This window comes from Pseudorasbora parva, chromosome 8 (genome assembly GCF_024679245.1).
Source record: "Pseudorasbora parva isolate DD20220531a chromosome 8, ASM2467924v1, whole genome shotgun sequence".
Lineage (NCBI taxonomy): Eukaryota > Metazoa > Chordata > Actinopteri > Cypriniformes > Gobionidae > Pseudorasbora > Pseudorasbora parva.
This window is the reverse complement of record NC_090179.1, coordinates 44,868,060-44,891,716: the sequence shown is the minus strand read 5'-3', so window position 1 is coordinate 44,891,716 and position 23,657 is coordinate 44,868,060. Positions and strand designations below refer to the sequence as shown.

General features: G+C 38.7%; 1 protein-coding gene and 1 pseudogene across 7 annotated transcripts in view; both read right to left on the bottom strand.

Moving 5' to 3' along the window:
• The window catches only part of LOC137084888 (NACHT, LRR and PYD domains-containing protein 3-like), a 45,157-nt gene extending 35,773 nt beyond the window's left edge, over nt 1–9,384 (bottom strand). For 5 of the 7 annotated variants that reach the window (XM_067451434.1, XM_067451439.1, XM_067451440.1 and 2 more), the window contains exons 1-4: nt 9,236–9,384; nt 8,963–9,105; nt 7,907–8,017; nt 2,427–2,537 (exon numbers count right to left, since the gene is read on the bottom strand). In XM_067451434.1, the coding sequence (XP_067307535.1) occupies nt 2,427–2,537; nt 7,907–8,017; nt 8,963–9,012 (272 nt within the window). In that variant the 5' untranslated portion in view covers nt 9,013–9,105; nt 9,236–9,384. The remainder of the gene's footprint in view (nt 1–2,426; nt 2,538–7,906; nt 8,018–8,962; nt 9,106–9,235) is intronic. The other 2 variants (XM_067451436.1, XM_067451438.1) reach the window with 2 other exon arrangements.
• Nucleotides 9,385–13,690: 4,306 nt separating this feature from the next.
• LOC137084891 (NLR family CARD domain-containing protein 3-like) overlaps nt 13,691–23,657 on the bottom strand; it is a 35,694-nt pseudogene continuing 25,727 nt past the window's right edge.

Sequence of the window (23,657 nt, the reverse complement as noted above, 5' to 3'; positions counted from 1 at the left end):
TTCTGTGTCTTACCCTCCCGCTTGAGGGTGTCAATGATGGCCGTCTGGACAGCAGTCAGGTCGGCAGTCTTACCCATGATTGCGGTTTTGAGTAATGAGCCAGGCTGGGAGTTTTTAAAAGCCTCAGGAATCTTTTGCAGGTGTTTAGAGTTCATTAGCTGATTCAGATGATTAGGTTAATAGCTCATTTAGAGAACTTTTTCATATGCTAATTTTCTGAGACAGGAATTTGGGGTTTTCATGAGCTGTATGCCAAAATCATCAGTATTAAAACAATAAAAGACCTGAAATATTTCAGTCAGTGTGCAATGAATCTAAAATATATGAAAGTTTAATTATGGAATTATAGAAAATAATTAACTTTATCACAATATACTATTTTTTTTAGAAAGACCTGTACAATAAAAGGCAATGCACAAAAAGTCTTTGGATAAACAAGGAAATCAAACGCGAGTAAATATCGGCATGGCTTTCCAACGATGACGAGAACTGAGGGACCTCAAGGGGCTGAAAAAACGACTTCTGCTGGACAGGTAATCTTTCATTTTGATTATACATTTTTTTGGTTTATGTTTTCATGAAGCATGTATCACCCTAGCACATGAAGCTGCCTAATATAGCTAGCATAACATTACTTAGCATAAATTTACCATGTTATACACTTAGCCATTATTAGAGATGATAAATACTCAATATGCTTAGCTCAAGTTGATCGCTGTCGTGTTGAATTTCGCAAAATTTAACTTTTAGATAGCAAAATGCATATGTAAAAGCATGTAAACCGAACTTAGCTTTAGCTAATCAGCACAAATGACAGTGGTAGGAACTCTTGAACCATCGGACTTGAAAGAAATGGAACCACTGAGATGCCGGCCACTTGCACAGACATCAGTGGTGGGTCCACCAAACTGGAAGCCAGTCTCAAACGCATTGGAACAGCCTTTGTTGTTTTGGGTGTGGTGGTCATGATGGTTGGGGACTCTGGCATGGCGGCCATGGCATTCGGAGACTCTGGTGTGGCGGCCATGCCGAGACAAGACTGGCATTGAAGCCATGATGTGAGACTGCCGTTGCGGCCATGACATGAGTGCTGTGTTCCTCCTCCGCGACTCCCGCAGCAAATACAGAGCCACTCAGTTGTAATGCCAGATCAATATAAAATTCCAGAGACAAGAGAGGTTTATGCAACAGCACATGAATGTTTATAACTCTCATTCATCACATTTTTCGAGTGAACCCCGCATGTATATGTGGATGGGTCAGTGTTTTGAAGCGTGTAGTGGTGGTAATATACTTTATATTCACTAAAAGCTGTCACTTATTCAATAAACGCAATCTCAGAAAGTTCCGCAGTGAAGTTGGTATACAATGAATCTCTTATTTTCAAGATGTCTGCACTTACAGAGGATTGACACGCGTGTTAACTTAACTCAGCACCTGGACAAACACTGGAGCACTCGAGAAGTCTTCAAACATGTCTGTGATTGGCTACATTACTCACGAGGTGAAAACACGTTGGAAATGTAATCATTTGATGAGTGCAAATACAGATACACACTGGATCTTTTACTAGCTCCTTTTCATTAATAATATGCTATTATTACGAAATCTTACAGAGGATTACAGATCACAGACAAGCAGTTATAGGCAGCTGTTCACTCTAAAAGCAGAAGCAGCTGTAGGTGGCAGTGGTTTGGGTAAGAAAATTACACGCTATTATCAAGTCCATCTCTAGTCCGGAGCAGCGATGTCCATGCGGTCCGTGGACAAGCCTCCCCCTACCCTGTGTGTGATGTGTGTCACTCGCACAGTTATAACAAATGTATATTTTCCCATATTAAAAATAGTGTTACAACACTCCCCATCTGGTCATACATGATCATACACCTATAGGTGTAAGGTTAATGAGGATGTTATATATTGAATTAAACAAGATAAAATGCTGAATCAGGTGGTACTAGGTCTGTCATTTAACATTCATTGACCTGATCAAATCAAGTTTCTCTTGTGAACGTGAAGTTGTAGCTATAAAAGCCAGAGTGAGGGGCTTGTTTAGGCATTGAGTATTTCTTTTGTTCTCTTTGGTGAATTGCACTTCTTTATTTAATGGATAACATCTTTAAATATTCGTGCATCCATTACATTTACATCGGTAGAGTTGTAATTTTCACCATAAACCACCTCTTTGGAAAAGTTATCTTGGTGTGAAACATCATTCTTCTGACCAGACAGTGTGTTGCTTTTAAAAAAATGTAAATGAGAAAATCCACTTCATTTTACACCAACTGCATTATAAAAAGGTGGGAAAAAATCTCAGCTTAGATTTACTTGATGTCATTGCTATTACTCGTCTGACTGACTAACAAGTTTTGCTTCTAATTCAAAAATATCATACTCAAATCATACCTTTAATAGAAATTATATACCTGAGATAAAGCTGTGTGTTTCCACTCTTAAACTTTAGTGGCGGCTCCATAGACCAGTCACTCTTCATAGACACACAGCTGGACTCTGGGTTTGAGCTCTTCTGGGCTGAACTGGAACAGAGAACAGATTCAGTTTAATCCTCATCCAATCCGATCAGAGCCTTGTATCTTGTATGTAGTTTAAACTATGTTAATACATGTTAATTTAAGTGTTAAAACAAAGTACAATGAAAAAGCATACAGACTTACAAACTTAAATAGCTATAGTGTGTTGTTTAGTAACTCTCTTAGTGAAAAAAACTGTAATGGGAAAGAGGTAAGTCGGCTGTATACACCATATGCTAATTGAGATGATTAACCGAACATGCTCTATTGCTCCTTCTGAACTTTGTTAAAGGTCCCATGGCATGAAAAAAAAAACTCATCAATGGAAATTTTTTAACATTAATATGAGTTCCCCCTAGCCTGCCCATTTTCCCCGAGTGGCTAAAAATGGCAATAGGTGTAAACCAAGCCATGGGTATCCTGCTCTGCCTTTGAGAAAATGAAAGCTCAGATGGGCCAATCTGGAATCTGCCCTATATGTCGCCATATGGGGAAAGGTTACCTCCAGTGATGCGCAGGTTGCTCCAAAATGAGCGGGTGCCTGTGATCACGATTACGAGTCATCCAAAAATATTTTTAATGATATACGATGTTAATTAACAAAGATTCGGGAGGAGGGCTTTCAGATAATTGACATAGGTGGATAGCACTCAGCTAATCAACGAGAGGTGCATATATATACACAGCAGTCTTACCTCCATTCTGTTGACAGTTTATCAGCATCCCTCCTCCACCCCTTCTCCACATTTTGCTCTTTTAGTTCTAACCACTTACACGAAGGGGGGGGTACTCTGGGTTCGGGCCAAGTTCGAGCTCGAATCCCTCCCCCCGGACAGCGCGCCAAATACGCATTTATATTACTCTATATAATTATATGTAAGTGTGAACTCGTGAATCGGGTCTCGGTCTGTCGGGTCATTTGAAATAAAGGTGACGCAGGACAAAATGCCCGATTTCCCAACACGGTGAACTGAACAATGCTATTGTACCATTTTGATAGGCTATACAGCGTATACAGCCTAGCACAGTAATGTCCAACATTTTCACATGGTAGTGCATAATGCATATCAATAGTACGAGTGTACAATCTCGTGGAATGTATATATGCCAAAATGAGTTTTGGCGTGCATGTTATACAGATTTTCGCCTGCATGATACGCCTTTTTTGGCGTGTATATGACTCTTTGGTGGGATGGCGGTGGTGGGGTAGGTGGTTTGTGCATATAATACCATAGACAGTAAAATAAATGGACAGAGCGATCCCACTGACTTCGACGGCAGAAAATGAGGTCAGTAAAGGAGCACTCACTTCCTGATGGCTGAGCGAACTTAGCTTGAGGACGTAGATGTGACGTGAGCCTCCTGTCGGACAGCTGTAGGTCTTCTAGTAGTTGTGGAAAGTGAAATCTGAATCACGTTGTTTAAATATTTTCTCCCGTTGCTTTTGGCTCACTATGGGCTTCTCCCCATTCTTCCCCCTTGACTTTATCAGACTTTATGTCTCCACGTCCCCTCGACTGTCTCATAGACAGTAAAAGATTGCCTGTGAGCGTCTCCTCAGGTCTATACGGTAATTTCTCAACTGTGCGACAGAGTCGCGTTGGTTATGACGCAATCGTTAGCCTTTTTTACAAAAACAGCTTCTGCGGGGCGATAGTGTAAGATACAAGGTAACAGAGCCTTTTATGCATTGTCGTGTTTCTTTAGAAATAAACACTGGACAAATGGAGTCTTTAAACGTCTCTGATGTAAAGTTATTCACTGTCAAAGTGACTCAAAAATGAATGGGAGTCAATGGGATGCTAACAGCAGGTGATGGCTTGGTTAGCAATGGACGCTTTCCGAGTTTGCGAGTTTCCGAGAAACAGTTTGTGACTTTGCACTCCTAAGGGCTTTCACACTTTTCCAAAAGTAAGCTCTCTCTCAGTTGACCTGCTGATGAATTCTCCAAGCAGGGTCGAAACATAAACATCATGTTCATCAATAATATGCATCTAGAGAAATGGACAATGATGGGCCGCCTCAAGAACTGGCCGCCGCACCTCTGAGCACACGTCAGGGCCTGAAACATTTCTCTCCTCCACAGGCTGGATAAATGGATATTATGCCAAGGAACATTTACTACTTTTAAAAAAAGCGGGGCAGGAAAGCGGGTTGGGTAATGTTACAATATTTTCTTTTTTGCGGTCCGAGTTGCGGGCAGGTTAGAGGAAAATGTTGGTCGGGTGCGGGTTGTTTATACATTGACCCGCGCATCACTGGTTACCTCCCCTTTCTCTGCTTTGCCCGCCCACTGAATTAGGAATAAATGTACCGTACTCAGTTTATTTTTGTACATTTAATTCAGCCGCAATGTCAGCACAGGCTTTATAAACAGACTTTTTTACGATATGGATTCGACAGCACCACCACAAACACTGAGTAACAATGTTCATTAATGCCTGATCTGTGATCAGTGATTTCTGATGTGTAGCTAATTTTTCAAGTTCACACAGCATGTTATATACATTATATGCATTTGTGAGGGGAACACGGTCGTATTTGCAGCAGATATATGCTGTCCATCATAAATCAAAGCACAAGACAGACAGGGGTCAGAGAAAACCGCCGGAAAAGTGACAAAATGGATGATTGAATTAGATTTGTATAAGAGCCGCAGTTCAGCTGCGTGCGACCAACCCTGCTGTGTGCAGTGTGGAATCGATCAGCAAAACTTTTCTGCGGTCAAATCAGCAGGATCAAAACTTCTGCGATCATATTTTTCCTTTAGATAAGTCAAGAGTGCACCGCACATCAAAAAAAGGAATTATTTCACAATTTAAGATAGCCCATGGGGCAGGGCGGTGATACATTTTGGAAGCCCGACTGGAAAACATATTAGCCCCAGGACGTCGGGCAGGCGATTTTGCGAGCCCTGTTCTTCACACTAAGCTGCTTACCTATTGCAGATTCAGTCTTCCCAGCCTAATGCAGGTCTACAATTTTGTTTTTGGTGTCCTTTGACAGCTCTTCGGTCTTGGCCATAGTGGAGTTTGGAGTCTGACTGTTTGAGGTTGTGGACAGGTGTCTGTTATACTGATAATGAGTTCAAACAGGGGCCATTAATACAGGTAACGAGAGGAGGACAGAGGACCCTCTTAAGGCGGGCGTACACGGTGCGATTTTTGCTGTCGTACGAACTCGCAGACGATTTTTTTTTCTCGGGAGAAATCACGTGGACATTGTGGATGCTCGTATGGTCGCGGCTCGCACCGTGTGAGAGGAAATACGAGATGAGCCGAGCACGTTAAGAGCACCTCCCGACCTTACGATCATTTTTAAACATGTTTAAAAAGTTCCGGGAGTCGGCCCGATTTTTACCAGCATATGGCTGTCCCCTTTTGCCAAATCATGCACAAGCACGTCACATAGGCCTACGCTCAATCTATATGACTATTATTAGCTCAGTGGCTGCCACATTCTGCGTTCACACACACACACACACTTTCTCTCTCTCACGTGCACTCTTCTCTCTCCCTCTGGTTGTTTCGGTTAAAAGGAATGGCTGTTCTCTGCTTTTCAACAAATCATTTTCACATCTTTTTTCTTTATTTTTTGTATCTTAAGCTATAGCAGCAACATTGAAAGCTCCGGTGTCTGTGTTTAAAACATGAAAGCTCGTGTGATCGTGGCCGGCTCGCGGTGCAAACAGTCGTGCCGTGTACCAGCTGATTTGATGCGATGATCAAAATAAATGACTCGTAGCGTCTGCAATATCTCACGATCTCCCGAGTGTCCGAATTCGCACAGTGTACGCCCGCCTTTAGGCCATGTCCACACTATTACATGTTTCATTTGAACACATATATTTTTTTCTCCGTTTTGGCCTTCTGTCCACACTGAGACAGCGTTTTAAGTCAATGAAAATGTATCGTTTTGAAAACGCTCTCCAAAGCGGATAAATTTGAAAACGCCGTTTTCACGTCTTAGTGTGGACTGTGAAAACGGAGGCTTTTTAATACGATGACGCATTTTTAGCCATGTGATGCAGTCATGTGACCAATTCAGCCAAGATGGTAAACGACATTGTACAGCAGTTGTTTTGTATGCTTTCTGTTTTGACAGCCTTGTTAAATATTAATGTCAGTTTGTACATACTGTTAAAAAACTCTGCCTTTTCTCGACATTGCCGCAAAAAAAAAAAGAGTAAATAAACGAGTAGCGGAAATGACTCAAGTCGAAGCATCTTGGATTTGCTCATGCGCAGTACGGGGACGTAAGCGTTTTCAGACGTTTCAGTGTAGATGAACATTTTTTGGAGAATGATTGAAAATGATAGTGTGGACGTGGAGCGATTTTAGACGAAAACTCTAAACGTGTTTTTAAATTTATCCGGATTAGTGTACACGTAGCCTTAAATAACAGGTAAAGTTACAGGTCTGTGAAAGCCAGAAATCTAGCTTTTTTTGTAGGTGACCAAATACTTATTTTCCACCATTATTTGCATATAAATGAATTAAAAATCATACTCATACTCACTCATTCTGTCTTTCATAGTTGAAGTGTGCCTATGAGGAAAATTACAGGCCTCTCTCATCTTTTTTGGTGGGAACATTTACACAATTGGTGGCTGACTAAATACTTTTTCACTTATTTATATTAATTCCTACACATGGTATTCTTATTTCTTATGCATACGTTATCACTATTTTAATTAATTTCTATGTAAAGCACTTTGAATTACCATTGTGTATGAAATGTGCTATACAAATAAACTTGCCTTGCCTTGATGCATGTGCAACAACAATAATGTGCATAGTTCTGATCTAGTGTCTTAACATAATATAACTTGTTCGTAATTATAATATGGTTAGTTTCGATTGATAGCAAAGTGTATATGTTTAAAGGCTTACTTCAGCGATTAGCATATGGCTTTGTATCAGTAGAAGCCCTGGAGTATATTCAAATGATTGTGTTTGTGCTTTAATCCAGTAGCTTTGGGAATGGCCTCACAGGGCAGCAAAGCATTCTGGGAATTGTAGTCTTTGTAGACAAAAATACATTTTCTGTCTTTTCTCAGTCTAGAAGGCACCAAATTCAAAAATAATTTCACATTTCTACTACATTAATGACCCAGTTTAAATACAGATTCATCTTCCCAGCACTGAAGTACCCCTTTAATATGCAGCTCTATTTGATAAACTTTGTATCGGGGTTCCCTGCTCCATGTCTCTATCGCCTAAGCGGTCATTGCTCTGAAAAACCCTGCTTTAGGGTTCCTTGAATAAATATTCCCAAATGAATCAAGCAATTACAAATAATTCTAACTAACCCTTTGAGCTATACTTTCCCTATATTCTAATATAATTATTTTATAGAAATGTTATTCTGAGTACCTGAGAGCAGGCTGTGTGTGTCCACTCTTAAACTTTAGTGGCGGCTCCATAGACCAGTCACTCTTCATAGACACACAGCTGGGCTCTGGGCTTGAGCTCTTCTGGACTGAACTGGAACAGAGAACAGATTCAGTTTAATCCTTTAGATTACTGTGATTGTTCTTTATGAGAGGAACCATTCATATAATCAAAAAGCACTTAAAACTTTATCTTTTTATTTCATGTTCCAAATTTAATATTTCAGGTTTTTGATATTTCAGTATTAAAGGCACAGTTTGTAATTTGCGCTTATTAAAAACAATAACAAAGGCATAGCTTGATGATGCTGAATGAGCGTGGAATCATGGTAGTTGTCATCTTCAACTCTAAAGCCGATGGAAAACAATCCAACAGGAAATCATGTTCATAGATGAGCTAAAGTATTAAAGTTTAATTAACGTTACTATATGAAGCAGGGCGGGCCGAGAGCCGCAGGACATGAACTCTGTTACAGTTACATTTGACAATCATTTAACTCTATTTCATTCTAATGACACTGCAGCAAGTGCTGAATTACTAGTTAATTTGACAGATTAAAATTGTGGTGTAACGCAGCGCTGTTTTACTTGTCAAAACAATAATAAAAAAATTCAAATGTGTTTTGAAAGCTACTATGGTTACTATAAGGTTACTATGTGCATTAATCACTCAGTGCCTGGTATGAGTCACATGAGTTGCAAATTGCAATAAGATAGATATGTATATTAGAATAAAAGCTGGATGACTTGTGTTGGTAAATGGCATGTAATTCATTTTAAAACATATGATGGAGAAAATTCTGTATTGTTACTACACAAATAAAACTCTTCATGAGTATACTTTGTTAACCACTTCATAAAATGGTGTTGTCTCTGAGGTACAAACATGGTACTCATGTTAAATCAAGTAAACAAGAGATTTAAACACTAAAACTAACTGTGTTGAGCTCTATAACAGTGATTCGTTTTGTGCCAATACATGTATACAAATAAAAATAATTTAAAAAAAGTGATATTTATCAGTGTTTGTTGAAAGTACCTGCATCCTGGAGAGAAATCTCCACCTGTGGATCCTTGTGGATCAGCCATGATGAAGCTGCAGGAGAATCTGATCAGTTTGATCTCCTACACTGACTCATGTCACTCACAGTCACTCATGTTTACACATCTGCTGTTAAACCTCTGAAGAATCACAGACATCACCAAACACAAAAGAAACCCTTTATTGAAGATTTCATATCAAACAAACAAGCATTTAAAATGTCCTCCAGAGATTCATATTAATATAAGGAAATCACACATGAACACTCACCTCTAACAAACTTTTACAAGATACAGCTTCTCAAATCCTCCAGCTTTAACCTCATAAATATACACAATCTATTTTGGACCCTTAATGCCGTCTTGTTTGCTGCTGGCACTTAAATTATAATGCAACACAACTTACTGTGCAATTCACGATTCTTTTACTGAACTTTGAACCATCTCAATACATCACTATATAGGTCACCACTAGAGGGTAGGCTTATCTCAAAAACTATGATACCCAATAGGGCATAGTATATTACACTTTCCTCCCAATTTTCCAAAATATTAGAAACACGTATTTAATGTGTGTAGTTTATGCCAGAAAAAAAAACTAATAACAGCACTGACATTGATTTAGGAAAATGTCTGATGTGTTTGTCATAATTCATAATATCTGTGTTGGGTTCACTCTTGATCATATGAAGATCAGAATAAAAGTATGGCGGTAGATTTGTTGTGTTATTCCAAACAAACAAATTATTATCTACAAACAAATGTAAAGAGATTCACAAAAATGTAATAAATTCACAAATAAATAGAATAAGATCCAGAAATATATGCAGAAGTTTCAAAAAAATGAATTATTCACAAATAAATACAATTACTTTTTGTGAATAAAAAAAATCCACACGTTTTTATGTCACAAACACAACTCTGCCTTGCATTCATTTGTGAATCACTTCCTGTGCATTTGCAATTCCTCTGCAACTGTAAATCACAGCACAGCTCATACATTTTGAAACATTTCTATCGTCTAGACTCACACGAATCCACAAATAGGTAGACTCCACACACGGTCTGTTACGGTGTGTAGTGCAACAGGGAAGATCCAGGGCTTAAAAAAAAAAAAAGGTTTATTAGTACAAACTAATGACCGAACACATACACACTCGGGGGTATAACATAAATGGACTGCATTTATATAGCGCTTTTAACAGACCCTATTTGGCCATACAAAGCGCTTTACATCTTGCGTCACATTCACCCATTCACTCTCTCAATCATACACCAACGGCGGTGTCTGCCATGTAGGGCGCCATCCAGCTCGTCGGGAGCAGTTGGGGTTATGTGTCTTGCTCATGGACACTTACCGGGGATCAAACCACCAACCTTCCGGTTTGTAGACAATCTACATGAACCACTGAGCCACTGCGGCCCCGTATATAACGTATAACAACGGACACAGAGTGTAGGAAGTGAGTTCACCATAAGGGAGGGCTAATGACGAAGACAAGGTGCAGGGAATCCAGGGAGAGCGGAAGATATGATGAGGAAGTGAGATCAGGTGCGGGACAGGGAGGATCATGGGAAATGGAGTCACATGTAACATTACCTCTCCCTCCCGGTAGAAGCGTCCTTGCGCCTAAGATGTAACACCAGTGAGGGGGGTGCGCACCCTGGAGACCTACATGCAGGTGCGGGAAAGGTGCAGATGGGTACGGAGATCTCCAGGGAGGGACTAGGACAAGAGCTTGGGCGACCATGGCGGGTCAGGAGTCTCAGGTGGTCATGGCGGGTCAGGAGTCTCAGGTGGACATGGTGGGTCAAGAGTCTCAGGTGGACATGGCAGGTCAGGAGTCTCAGGTAGCCATGGCGGGTCATGAGTCTCAGGTGGCCATGGCGGTTCAGGAGTCTCAGGTGGCCATGGCGGTTCAGGAGTCTCAGGTGGCCATGGCGGGTCAGGAGTCTCGGGTGGCCATGGCGGGTCAGGAGTCTCAGGTGGCCATGGCGGTTCAGGAGTCTCAGGTGGCCATGGCGGTTCAGGAGTCTCAGGTGGCCATGGCGGATCAGGAGTCTCAGGTGGCCATGGCGGGTCAGGAGTCTCGGGTGGCCATGGCGGTTCAGGAGTCTCAGGTGGCCATGGCGGGTCAGGAGTCTCAGGTGGCCATGGCGGGTCAGGAGTCTCAGGTGGCCATGGCGGGTCAGGAGTCTCAGGTGGCCATGGCGGGTCAGGAGTCTCGGTTGGCCATGGCGGGTCAGGAGTCTCGGGTGGCCATGGCGGTTCAGGAGTCTCAGGTGATCATGGCGGGTCAGGAGTCTCGGGTGGCCATGGTGGGTCAAGGGTCTCAGGTGGACATGGCAGGTCAGGAGTCTCAGGTGGACATGGCGGGTCAGGAGTCTCAGGTGGCCATGGCGGTTCAGGAGTCTCAGGTGGCCATAGCGGTTCAGGAGTCTCAGGTGGCCATGGCGGTTCAGGAGTCTCAGGTGGCCATGGCGGGTCAGGAGTCTCGGGTGGCCATGGCGGGTCAGGAGTCTCAGGTGGCCATGGCAGGTCAGGCTCTTAGGTGGCCATGGCGGGTCAGGAGTCTCAGGTGGCCATGGCGGGTCAGGAGTCTTTATGTGCCATGGTGGGTCAAGAGCCCCACCCACATGTGTGTCATCCACAGGTACACAGGTCAGGAGTCTTTGGGTGCCATGGCAGGTCAATAGCCCCACCCACATGTGTCCCACCCATAGGTACGCAGGTGATGGGTCAGGAGTCTCAGGTGGCCAAGGCGGGTCAGGAGTCTCAGGTGGCCTCGGTGGATAAGGAGTCTTTGGGTCCGGGACAGGCGGGACATGTAACACCGTCTACTTAAGCCAATCATTTAACAGCCATATTGTGCTGACCAGAGCCATAGAGCTCTCTCTTAGTTCTTGTGCTCGCCTACAAAGCAGCCACCGGCTCCGCACAATATACCTAAAATCGCTTGTTCACACTTACACACCCTCCTGAAGCTTGTGTTCTGCAAGTGAACGTTGCCTCGAGGTGCCATCCCAAAGATGTATGAAATCACTCTCAATTCAAATCTCAATTTGACCAATAAAGACTAGCACTTAACTATCCAATTCTATTTTCTGTCTCTTTGTTTATATATTTAAAAAAACAGTGGATGTGTACTGCGCTCGATTAACTGAGACTTGTTACAGCACTTGCAGGCTGTTGCCCTTGTTACATTTACATTTAATCATTTAGCAGACGCTTTTATCCAAAGCGACTTACAAAAAGGGGGAGAGCAATAGAAGCAATGAAACAAACAAGGCCAACAACCTGTAAGAGCTGTAAGAAGTCTCAATTAATTAGCACAGTACACCCTTTTTTTCTTTTTTTTTTCTTTTTATAGCCTTCTACAATAGCCACCTACAACAAAAACTCACGTACGCAAAATCCAGAACACTGGATTTTGATAGCCATGATAACATTGTTTGTTTAGTTGCTTCTATTCCTCTCCTCTATTGTTTGTCGCTTTGGATAAAAGCGTCTGCTAAATGATTAAATGTAAATGCAGTCAACAGATGTGTTTTTTTTTCCACATCCAGGCCCCTTGCATACCCATCTGTGAGTACAGACTGTGCTGTGCTGACATTTCATGAAATAATTAAGGCAGAGTTGCTTTTGTTGAACAAAGGTGAAACGCTCTTGAACAGAGAGAGCCCTGAAGGCCTGACACTGGTTCAGAAAGTGTCCGTCAGTGCACTTTGGACACTTAAATCTTGATGTTGTCTTTGGTGTGACTGATGTGGTGGATTTATTAGTAACTGACACTTTTACAAATGTCTTCTTTTGTTTATTGAAACTTGTTGGAGAAATTCGACTGGCAGGGCTAAGAAGATTGCCAGAGATAGGATCGACTCTCTTAGCAGCTTCTGATTCAACAAGACTGACTCTGTCATCCATCTTTGGCAAACACCCAGACTTGATGATCTCATAGTCATGAGAGCAGCTTGTTTACCTGCAGTCCTGATGATTCGCCTCCGTTTCCGCCTGACAATGAACATGTTCGAGCAGATGCAAAAGTTAGGGGCGTGCATATAAATGATCCCCAACGCTTGCGTCACAGTTGGGTTTATGTTGAGAATCACTTATTTTTCCGTGGTGTTTTTCATTTACGAGATTTACATATGAAGGAGGAGGCAATGGTGTTTGAGACTCACAGTATGTGATGTCCATGTACTGAACTCTTATTATTCCACTATTTCAAGGTTAATTCAATTTTTCATTCTAGGGCACCTTTAACAGGACATTTGCGTAAACAGTATTCAGGTGCTGGTCATATAATTAGAATATCATCAAAAAGTTTATTAATTTCCCCAATTCCATTCAAAAAGTAAAATGTGTATACTATATTCATTCATTACACACAGACTGATATTTTTCACATGTTTATTTCTTTTAATTTTGATGATTATAACTTACAACTATAGAAAATCCGAAATTCAGTATCTCAGAAAATTTAAATATTACTTATGTAAATATTACTTATTCCAATACAAAGAAAGGATTTTTTTCAAAATCTTGGCCAACTGAAAAGTATGAACATGAAAATTCTGAGCATGTATAGCATTCAATACTTAGTTGGGGTTCCTTTTGCCTGAATTACTACAGTAATGCGCCGTGGCATGGAGTCGATCAGTCTGTGGCACTGCTCAAGTGTTATGAGAGTCCAGGTTCCTCTGATAGTGGCTTTCAGCTCTTCTGCATTGTTGGGTCTGGCCCAGGGGCGTTTCTAGGATTTTTATTTTAGGGGGGCTCAGCCCCCAGTGAGGGTAGGTCTGTAGAAAAAATGGTAACACTATTTAGTTTAGGGTCCAAATTGCGCTATTAACTACCCAGAAGATATTGGCTGTTTATCATTACTTATAAAGCAAATATCAATACCTTAATGCATGGCCATACTGTACATTTTATCAATTATCATACCCAATAATGTAGGCAGGTTTATAATAACCAAGATCCCAAATGTTAGGGGGTTCTAACATGGTCCCCCGAGAAAATTTTGATTTCTATGATCTACATATGAGCATTTTATGATGTTCTGAAGGCCAAAAAATTTGATAACAATAGCTTGAAAACCATGTCACTGGGCAGTAAATTATTTGTCTTTCTTATCTCCACATCTCTCGTTTTCTCTGTTTTTATCTTGCCCTGTCTCTTCATAACGCTGAGCTTTGACTGTTTTTTTCCGTTTTCGTCAGTGAATAAAGTGAACATATGGTTAACATATTAACATACTGATATTTATGTTTCATGAATAATTTTCTAAGACACGTTAATTTACTGTTTATCAAAGTTTTAAGTTTATTAAAATCACAGAATGAACATTCATTAGGCTTCTAATCTTATGCCCAATACAGGCTGAAAAAGCTGATGTTTTTTAAATGTTACAAATAGAATTATATTAATTCACAATATATACACATTCATTATTAAACTTACACCTAATCTGATGAAAATGGCTTTGTTAATATTTTCTGTTCGTTAAGGCCTACATTATGAATCACATTGGCATATTTCCAGTTAAAAATGTCTAAAAATTACACACAAGTTTATTCATTTGCCTAAATATTTTTAGTGATTAAACAGTCTTTTGAACTTTAAATGAAAATATCATGATCAAAATTGTTAAAACTATTCATACATCACAAGATGTATAGGACTCTACAGTCCTTCTGCAGAGCACGAAGTAGCTTCACTCCTGAGTCTCTTAATTTATTCCCAGGCAGACTCAGTACTCTTAGGTGTGAGGGGTTTGATCTCACAGCTGAAACCAGAGCAGCACAACCCTTATCTGTGACACCACACTGACTCAACCTGTAAAGAACAATAACATACTCTTTACTCTCTCTGATCAGATCAACAAGGACTTTGTAATGATCACATTCAGATTATCATTATTACAGTCTTGTGTTTATTTACTTCATCTTTTTATTCAGCTACAGTGATAGGGATATCATTGAAAGTCATGTTAGATCCTCTGCCTTTGCACAGACAGCTTTTTCATTTAAAACCATTAAACAATGGAATCAGCTCCCAGACAGTCTAAAGTTGTCTGTAGATTAGAATAATTTCTCTCGAAACTTAAAGAAGCACATACTTGATAACCAGTTGTGTCAGCATCAGCACATTTAAATTTTATAAGTGTAAAATGTTTTTGACTATGTAGTATATATTTTAGCTTGTGATGGTTTTTTGATTAGTGTTTTTCTAATATTGTATGTATTTGTTAGTGCTAGTGAAAGTCATTGTAATGTAATGTTTTAATATTGTGTGCACCTGCCCAGGGACTGCAGATGGAAACTAGCATTAGCTAATTCTGGTACAAAACATATTCTCGTAAGATTAATGTATTTTGTACATTGTCCCTGATAAATAAACTAATTAAATTAAATTAAATTAAATTAAATTTTACTTCTGTGGGATATACTTGAACTTTATGTGTGAGTGCGCCAGTATGAATTAAACATACATTACATTTATAATGATTTATTGTTATTGTTAACTGTTTCAGGAATGGCACAAAGGTCTGTGGCTGTTCACATCTCTGTAAACTCAGTGTGCTCAATAATGTGGCTTTTTTTTTTTTTTGTCCTTCACTATGTATTTTGGATTATGTTGTGTTTTAAATGAAATTTAATCAATCAAAAAGCCATTATTTTAAAATCCTCACATCAGGGACGTTTCTAAGATTTTCATTTTAGGGGGGCTCAGCCCCCAGTGAGGGTAGGCCTGTAGAAAAAATGGTAACACTATTTAGTTTAGGGTCCAAATTGCTCTATTAACTAATAGCTTTCAAACAAGCATACCCAGAAGATATTGGCTGTTTATTATTACGTATAAAGCAAATATTAACACCTTACTGCATGGCTACTGTCCATGCATTAATCATACCCAATAATGTAGGCAGGTTTATAGATCCCAAATGTTAGGGTGGTTTGGGGGCATGCTCCCCCCAAAAAAAATTTAGATTTATATGATACATATGTGCATTTTAAGATGTTCTGAAGGCCAAAAAATAATAAAACAATAGCTTGAAAACCATGTCACTGTGCAGTAGATTATTTGTCTTTCTTATGTCCACATCTCTCTTTTTCTGTTTTTATCTTGCCCTGTCTCTTCCCCTCATAACGCTGAGCTTTGACTGACATTTTGTTCCGTTTTTGTCAGTGAAGAAAATAAACATATGGTTTACATATTAACATACTGATATTTATATGTTTCATGAATAATTTTCTTAGACACGTTAATTTACTGTTTATTAAAGTTTTACATTTATTAAATTTACAATATGAACACATTCATTAGGCTACTAATGCCCAATACAGGCTGAAAAAGCGTAGTTTTTTATTTAGGCTACTGAATGTTACAAATAGAATTTTATTAATTTACAATATATACACATTCATTATTAATCTTATGCCTAATCTGATGAAACAGCATTGTTAATATTTATTGTTCGCTAAGGCCTATACATTATTAATCACATAGGCATATTTTCAGTTAAAAATGGCGAAATTAGACAAAAGTTTATTTTTTTGCCTAAAATGTTTTTTCTTTTGTTTAACATTTCTGACTTTGAGCAGCAGCTGTCAAACATGAATGTTGAGTTTAGCAGCATATATTTATCTTACTTGACGTTGAGTTGCGCTGCTAAAATTTACGCTCAGTCTCAGCAGTTTCTGTGTGACCATAAAGCCGCCTACTCTGATTTGATTGGTTTTATCAAATATTTTGACATTGACGAGCGGTGACAGACCAATGACGCTCAGATTTACACACGCACACACACACACACACACACACACACACACACACACACACACACACACACACACACATACCTCTGCTTCTGACGTGTACTGCGCTCTGCTCAGAGCCGCTGCGGATTGGACAGACAGACAAAAAAGTGTCTGTCCCCCCCACACACACACACACACAAACAGCTTTCTGACAGAAAACGTGTCGTACAATGTTTTTTATCAATATATTGTTTATGTGAATGAGTGGAAATAATAATTTTCATTTTGAAGGTTATAATATACCGCCAACTGAGACTTATGCCAAAGGATATTTTGTATGCATTATCTACACCTTAATCCATACTCACTTATTGTCTTCATGGAAGAGATAATCTTACCTCAGTTCCTCCAGTTTACAGTAAGGATTCTCTAATCCAGCAGAGAGACGCTTTAGTCCTAAGTCTCCTATTTTATTCCTAGACAGATCCAGTCTTATCAAGTGTAAGGAGTGGTTTGATTTAAAAGCTGAAGCCAAAGCATCACAACCTCCATCTTTGACATCACATTTCATCAAACTGTAAAGAACAATGACACTCTTCACTTTCTCAGATCAGATAAACAGAGACTTAATTATCAAAAAAGCAGAAACAAAACATAGCACAAATTACCATGTTCAATGGTAAGTAATACAAACTGATATAACAAATGATGTACATCCCATTAAATATGATGGATGTGATGGTTATTAAGGATGGACTCTTTTTTTGTTTTCATGTATCAAAGTCCTGACTGTGCTGAGATTGTGTTTGAAGTAATGTTAAATGTTGATTGTATCACCATCCAACTTACTGAGGAGCAGCTCATGTGTTCAATCAATTACAGATCCATCACTCAATCACCTCAACTCAAAAGTCTGAACACTTGACCACAGTATTATTAAAAATATTATTTCTTCTACTTGATTTAAACCAGGGGTGTCCAATCCTGCTCCTGGAGGGCTACTGTCCTGCAGAGTTTAGCTTCAACCCCAAATAAACAAACCTGTACCAGCTAATTAAGGTCTTATTAGGCATACTAGAAACTTTAGCAGGTGTGTTGAGGCAAGCTGGAGCTAAACTCTGAAGGACAGTGGCCCTCCAGAAGCAGGATTGGACACCCCTGATTTAAACAGATGTAATATTAAAATGAATGAATGGTAATCATGTTGACTCCCAGTTGTTTTAAAGAATGTAATAATATTTTGATTCCTGTATTCCATTTTAATAACTTTAACTTTATGAATAAATTATGAATAAATTAAATTTAAAAAGTGACAATTGGTTTTCATGCACGTTACATATGATCTTACTTTAGTTCCTCCAGTTTACAGTGAGGATTCTCCAGTCCAGTAGAGAGCAGCTTCACTCCTGAGTCTCCCAAATTATTAAATGTCAGATCCAGATGTCTCAGGTGTGAGGGGTTTGATCTCAGAACTGAAGCCAGAGCAGCACAACCTTCATCTGTGACACCACACTTACTCAACCTGTAGAGAACAATAACATGCTTCACTTTCTAGATTAACAGAGAGTATTGAATGTCAGTGAGATTTACTGTTATTCTAAAAGATTATGTCTCTATGCGTTAGCGAGGGATTATATATATTTTAAGAATAGAAAGGGTTAATGTGATGAGCATTAAAGAGTCATGAATCTCCTCTTTCAGGTACCAACAATAATAACAACAATAATAAAAATAATTCAGAAAAATCCTCTTAAATGTGTGTGGAAAGCTGTAAGAAGAGAGGGAGTGGGTGGAACAGTGCAAGGCAGGGGAGAAAGAGGGGATGAGCAACTGTCATCTGTCAGCAGCCAGTGCCAGCTCTCACTAAATATCAGGTAAATGGTAGGATGTTATTCCCTGTAAACTAAAAGAAATTGGCAACATTGTTTGTTTTTTTTTGAACAAGGAATGCCAACTTTTTTTATATTAAAACCAACATGAGACAGTTGCAGTAAACAGTCCTATAAAATTACATATTTCTTAAAACCTGTTTCAAATTAACACAACTGGGGTGGCAGTGGCTCAGTGGTTCATGTAGGTTGTCTCAAAATTGGAAGGTTGGTTCAATCCCAGGTTCCAGCTGACCAAGTGTCAATGTGTCCATGAGCAAGGCACCTAACTCCAGCTGCTCTCGACAAGCTGGATGGTGCCATACATGGCTGACATCACTGTCGGTGTGTGAATGGGTGAATGTGAATGTGAGGGTGAATATATCAAAGTCCCGACTGTGCTGAGATTGAGTATGTTTAAAGTAAGGAGTGTTAAAGGTTGATTGATTAAAAATGTATTTTTTAGTGTGACTATCAGTTCTGCAATATCATCTTAATAAGGAGAAATGTATGTATTTAATTATTTACAGTAGAGGTCCGCACCCACCCACTCCTGCTTAAAACTAGAAATGTATGTGTTTAATTATTTACAGTAGAGGTCCGCACCCACCCACTCCTACATACTTAAAACTCTGTGTTTACCCACTATCCGCTTAGAATGATTTAGATTTAGTTTACAGAATCCCAATTTTATATTTCCCCTAAAGAAAGAGGGAGTGATTGTTTATAACAAATATAGAATGTTGGCTATAAAATAATTGTATTAATTATTTGTCTTATTGTGATACAGTCAACACTGTAATGTCACAGAGAACAATAGGTTAAATTCAATATATCTGTCACCTCAAAACTATAGGCTAAGCCAAAATTCAAGCATTCTGCATTAGTACAGGCAGGCCACGTAGTCAAGCTCTGCTATCAGATGACCTCAGCTGATTGAGAAAAAATTATTCAAACCTCGCCCATTTCAGCTGATCCGATTCCTATGCACTCAATTGGCCACTCCCAAACAGGGTGCCTTACTTAAGTTCAGTCTGCTTGCTTGGCTGCTTCCACTCCATGCTTCTTTGCAACCCACCTCCTTTCTTAGCTCCTCCTTGAAGTTGTGTTTAACTTAATGTCATTCTGTTATCATTAATGCATTATCTGTTTTAAATAGGGTGATTTATGCTGCTCTCTCAGCTAGAAAAAAATGGGAGGTTATCCCCAAAAGCTGCTGCTGTTCCTTGTCTTAGCTTTTCATGGAGCTCATGATAAGGATGGAGAATTTAGAACATAGTCATATTACCATATTAACATTTGCAAAATATGTGTGTCTATGGTGTTTTTTACTTAAGTGGTCCTGTCTGAAATATGAATAAACAAAAACAGTTTCCTTACTGCAAAATAAAATATTTTTTTACAGAATGTTGCAGACTGACAGCAGTTTAGCTTACACCTCTTCTCTTAAAATTGACTATCAAGCCTGAATATTCTCTCTGAAGGTGGACTCATGGCCAGGATGCAAATAACATATCTTGACAGGTTGCTCAGGGCAGGGAACTGTGAACTGCGTGAATGCCCCCACTGCAGAAAGTTTTGTTCACTTCAAGTTCAAGCACGGAGGCTACTGTCAGACTGCCCGCTCCCGCCTAAAGTATACCAGAGTTACCAACCACTACTGCCTTTCATTCAGAAAAGTAAATCACGTGCCACAAGAAATCTGTTTGAGTCAGCAGGAATACAGACCTCAAATATACAGATCAATCACATGAACTCACAGCAGCAGGAGAAAAGGGTAAATGGTACAAACAGAAAAATATAAATTCTGTTACATGATATGAACAGACATTCATTTTAATTAATGGTAAATTGATGTTAAATTGACCTGCATTTTATTCCATTTTGATGTTACTTTATGGATGATTGACATTTTTAAATCTACAGTTTTATATGTATCACGTATGATCTTACCACAGTACATCCAGTTTACTGTAAGGATTCTTCAGTACATCAGAGAGCAACTTCACTCCTGAGTTTCCTATTTTATTTCCAGACAGAATCAGTTCTTTCAGGTGTGAGGGGTTTGATCTCAGAGCTGAATCCAGAGCAGCACAACCTTCATCTGTGACACCACAATCCTCCAACCTGTAGAGAACAATGACACACTCTTCACTTGCTCTGTAAACCATATATGTTTTAAAGATTACTAATAAAGCATCTTTGTATGATATCATGTAGAAAGATAAACTTGATCAATGTAAATGTGAATTAAATGAGATTCCTCTTCAGTTATCAGAAATGATTTTCTTATCTTTCTGCATCTATTTTTTCATCATCATGTTTATTGTCTGTTGTAAGTATTTGTTTGTATACTGTTTTTGTTCCATTACTTTAGTTCTGTTGTGTAACTCACAAAAAAGTGTTGTGTTATGCAGTTGTCACATGCCTGTCCTTGTCTTGTGTACAGATGAGGGTTTTGTCAGTATGGCCATTTGTGCTTCTGTCATTGTTTGATCCCTCCCCCTTGTTATCTGATTAGTGTTTGATTTCTCCAACCTGTGTTCCCACGGTCCCTGCCTCATTTGTTCCCTTTTATAAGCTCCTGGTGTTTGTCAGTCTTGGTCAGATCGTTGTATGTCTACGTCTCCCGTCGTCCCTGTAATTCTAGTTTGGTATGTTTTGAGTTTGTTTTGATTACGTATTTTTGACCCCTCGTGGGTTTTGTTTTGAGTTTATGTTTTATGTTGTAAATAAATCACTTTTCTTACTGCACTTGAGTCCTCACACCATTTTCCCTTATCTGTACGTAAGAGCAGTGGCAATAATTATTTTTATTTTTTTTAAGTGAGCGGATATTTTATAGTAAGTGAAATATGGCCAACAGCAATGCCTACTTTTAAATTAAATCACACAAATACATGGGACAGAAATGTTGACATTTAAGATTAGCTAAATGTCATTTATTGACATCCAACACTTGAAAACAACAAAATAAATAAACAAAATAACCAAAGAGCAAAATAAGAATAAATGAAGATAAATAATCATAGGCGGCACATCAGAGCTAATTATATGTTTTTCTCTTTGCACGCTTTTTAGGATATATAATCCATTGTCACAATTTCTAGACTCCATGCCTGTCACATTCAGGGCTGAAGACTTAAGACTCAAAATAGTGTAAATACTCTCAAACACAAACATACACACACACACACACACACACACACACACACACACACACACAATGGTATTTTCTTGTCTACCACTAGGACCCCTAAGAGTGAACTCACCCAACAAATCACCTTGATGTACCTACCTTCTTCATCCTCTTAAAGATACTCATTCCTTAAGACCTGATATCAGAGTACTCATCGTCCATCCTGCAAAGCAAAAAACAACTCACCTTTATCTACCTACCTTCATCGTCCTCTTCAAGACTTTCATTTCTCCTGCCCAAACATCCTCATCAAGTTCATCCTTCCTACAAGACTTCTCAGTTAAGTGTGACTGTTGTGTGAACTGCTTATGCTCTTCAATCACTTGTTTGATGATCCTGTAGTTCGCAATCAATCTGTGAATAAAGAACTGTTACGTTTACCTCTGTGTCTCCTGTCTTGTTTCATGACAGAAGACCAGACATAAACAGACAGCACAGTGAATCTGCTCTTCTCTATTTTTCAAAATGGTCGTCCAAGGATTATGTAGAACAATATTTTGAGGTGTCCAATCTGGTTTCATGGAATGAGGGTATTTTGAAGATCAGCTTTTGGAGCCCTAGTGGAAAAAAAAAGTATACTAAGTATACTTGCGGCCAGACTCATTTTCAGTATACTTGAAGTGTGTTAATGACTAGTTAACTTGAAGTGTGCTATTTTGACACAACTAATTTTGTACTAAGTATATTTAAGTTGTAATTAAATTGTTTTAAAGCACAACTTTAAGTGTATTTAGTATACTTTTGTGTGCTAAATTGGAACAACTTTAAGTATACTTAGTACACTTTAAGTATAGTGACTTATTTAATGCTTAGTGATATTAAATGTGCTTTATTTGTATTATAAGTATATTTTATTTGTGTTAAGTATATTTTATTTGTATTATAAGTATACTTTATTCATGTTATAGTACACTTTATTTGTTTTATAAGTACACTTTGTGTTATAGCATACTTTATTTGTGTTTTAATAAATTACAAATTAATTACCAGTATATTCAGAACACACAAGCAATATACTATGAATATAATATATATTTTATTTACCTTGACTCATTCAAATGACTAAAAATATACACTTTGTAGTCAATAACAATACATTGTGTTATTACTTAGCTATACATTGTACAATATACTTTGAATTACATAATGTCAGACAATACAGTATTTTAAATGTGCTACATTACATTTTAATGAATTACTTACTGACTTACTTTCCCAATGTTGAATGCATTTGTTTTCAAGGACATTACAATAAATTAAATTAAATCTAACACACATAACTAATGAATGTTCTTTCCTGTAGCTCAAAAACTAGAGCGTGGCGCTAGCAACGCCAAGGTCATGGGTTCGATTCCCAGGGAAAGCAAGACCTGACAATAATGTAAAATGTGTATACCTTAAAATGCAATGTAAGTCGCTTTGGATAAAAGCATCTGCCAAATGCATAAATGTAAAATGTAAAATGTAATGAAGAGACATTTCATTAAACAAGCCCAACGATTTTTATAAATGGTTTCACATGGTTTCAGCAAAGCTAAACAAAATTAACTTAGTATGTTATTCATTAAATTAACACTGGAAGATGTTGGAAAACTAATTCCACTGACCATCTCTATACATAAATATAAATTACACATTATATTCAATTTGCTGGTGAGCTGCTCATTACACTTGTGTCTGATGGCCGCTTACACATAATCTGGGACAGTTGACAGCAAACACTCGTGAAGTACGCAGTCTGTTAACAGAATATACGAGATAAGGTCAGGTGCATGTTCATTCAACTTTTTATTCACGTTTAGTGACATTACATAGGCCTATTACTTACCTCCAAACAGAAGGACTTTTCCCGGTGCTTTTCG